Source organism: Malurus melanocephalus, unplaced genomic scaffold, assembly GCF_030028575.1.
Source record: "Malurus melanocephalus ecotype Western Australia unplaced genomic scaffold, MMel_1.1 scaffold_1821, whole genome shotgun sequence".
NCBI lineage: Eukaryota > Metazoa > Chordata > Aves > Passeriformes > Maluridae > Malurus > Malurus melanocephalus.
This window is the reverse complement of record NW_026625053.1, coordinates 19,172-20,634: the sequence shown is the minus strand read 5'-3', so window position 1 is coordinate 20,634 and position 1,463 is coordinate 19,172. Positions and strand designations below refer to the sequence as shown.

Below are 1,463 nucleotides of genomic sequence, written 5' to 3'. Positions count from 1 at the left end.
CCAACCCCATCCCATGCCGTGTCCCCATTCCCCCGGGTGTCCCCAAGCTCCAGGACACTGCCAGCCCCATCCCACACTGTGTCCCCATTTCCCCGAGTGTCCCCAAGGCTGTGGTGACACCGCCAGCCCCATCCCACGCCGTGTCCCCACACTCCCCCGAGTGTCCCCAAGCTCCAGGACACTGCCAGCCCATCCCATGCCGTGTCCCCACACTCCCCTGAGTGTCCCCAAGCTCCAGGACACTGCCAGCCCCACCCCAAGGCTGTGGTGACACCGCCAGCCCATCCCACGCCGTGTCCCCATTCCCCTGAGTGTCCCCAAGGCTGTGGTGACACCACCAGCCCATCCCACACCGTGTCCCCATTTACCCGTGTGTCCCCAAGGGTGTGGTGACACCACCAGCCCATCCCACACCGTGTCCCCATTCCCCCGGGTGTCCCCAAGGCTGTGGTGACACTGCCAGCCCCATCCCACGCCGTGTCCCCATTCCCCGAGTGTCCCCAAGGCTGTGGTGACACTGCCAGCCCCATGCCACACTGTGTCCCCACACTCCCCCGAGTGTCCCCAAGGCTGTGGTGACACCGCCAGCCCCATCCCACGCCGTGTCCCCGCAGGGGCCAGCCCCATCCCACGCCGTGTCCCCGCAGGGAACGTGGTGAACGGCACCATCGCCCGGCAGATGGTGGACATGCTGGTGGAGTCGTCCAGCAACGTCACCATGATCCTCAAGTTCTTCGACATGTTCCTGAAGCTGCGCGACATCGTCTCGTCCGACGCCTTCCGCCACTTYGTCACCGACCCGCGCGGCCTCATCTCCAAGAAGGATTTCCAGAAGGCCATGGACAGCCAGAAGCAGTACGAGCCCGAGGAGATCCAGTTCCTGCTCTCGTGCTCCGAGGCCGACGAGAACGAGATGATCGACGTGGAGAGCTTCGCCCAGCGCTTCCAGGAGCCCGCGCGCGACATCGGCTTCAACGTGGCCGTGCTGCTGACCAACCTGTCGGAGCACGTGCCGCACGACCAGCGCCTCAAGACCTTTCTGGAGCAGGCCGAGAGCATCCTGGACTATTTCCGRCCCTTCCTGGGCCGCATCGAGATCATGGGCGCGGCGCGGCGCATCGAGCGCATCTACTTCGAGATCAGCGGCGCCAACAAGGCGCAGTGGGAGATGCCGCAGGTCAAGGAGTCCAAGCGCCAGTTCATCTTCGACGTGGTCAACGAGGGCGGCGAGGCCGAGAAGATGGAGCTGTTCGTCAACTTCTGCGAGGACACCATCTTCGAGATGCAGATCGCCTCGCGCATCTCCGAGGAGGAGGCGCCGCGCGACGAGGAGGAGGATGAGGACGATGAGCGCGAGGATGAAGAGGCGTCGGGGGGCGAGGGCGCGGCCGGGGGGGCGGCGGCGCTGCCGGGGCTGGGGACGCTGCGCCGGCTCCTGGGGTCCCCCCAAACCTGGCGGCGCC

At 66.3% G+C, this 1,463-nt stretch overlaps 1 protein-coding gene across 1 annotated transcript in view; it reads left to right on the top strand.

The window, feature by feature from the left end:
• Positions 1-647: 647 nt before the first annotated feature.
• LOC130587374 (ryanodine receptor 1-like) overlaps positions 648-1,463 on the top strand; it is a gene marked incomplete at its 5' end in the record, with an annotated part of 9,136 nt that continues 8,320 nt past the window's right edge. Inside the window, one exon of the mRNA XM_057388351.1 lies at positions 648-1,440. Within this exon, the coding sequence (XP_057244334.1) occupies positions 648-1,440 (793 nt within the window). The remainder of the gene's footprint in view (positions 1,441-1,463) is intronic.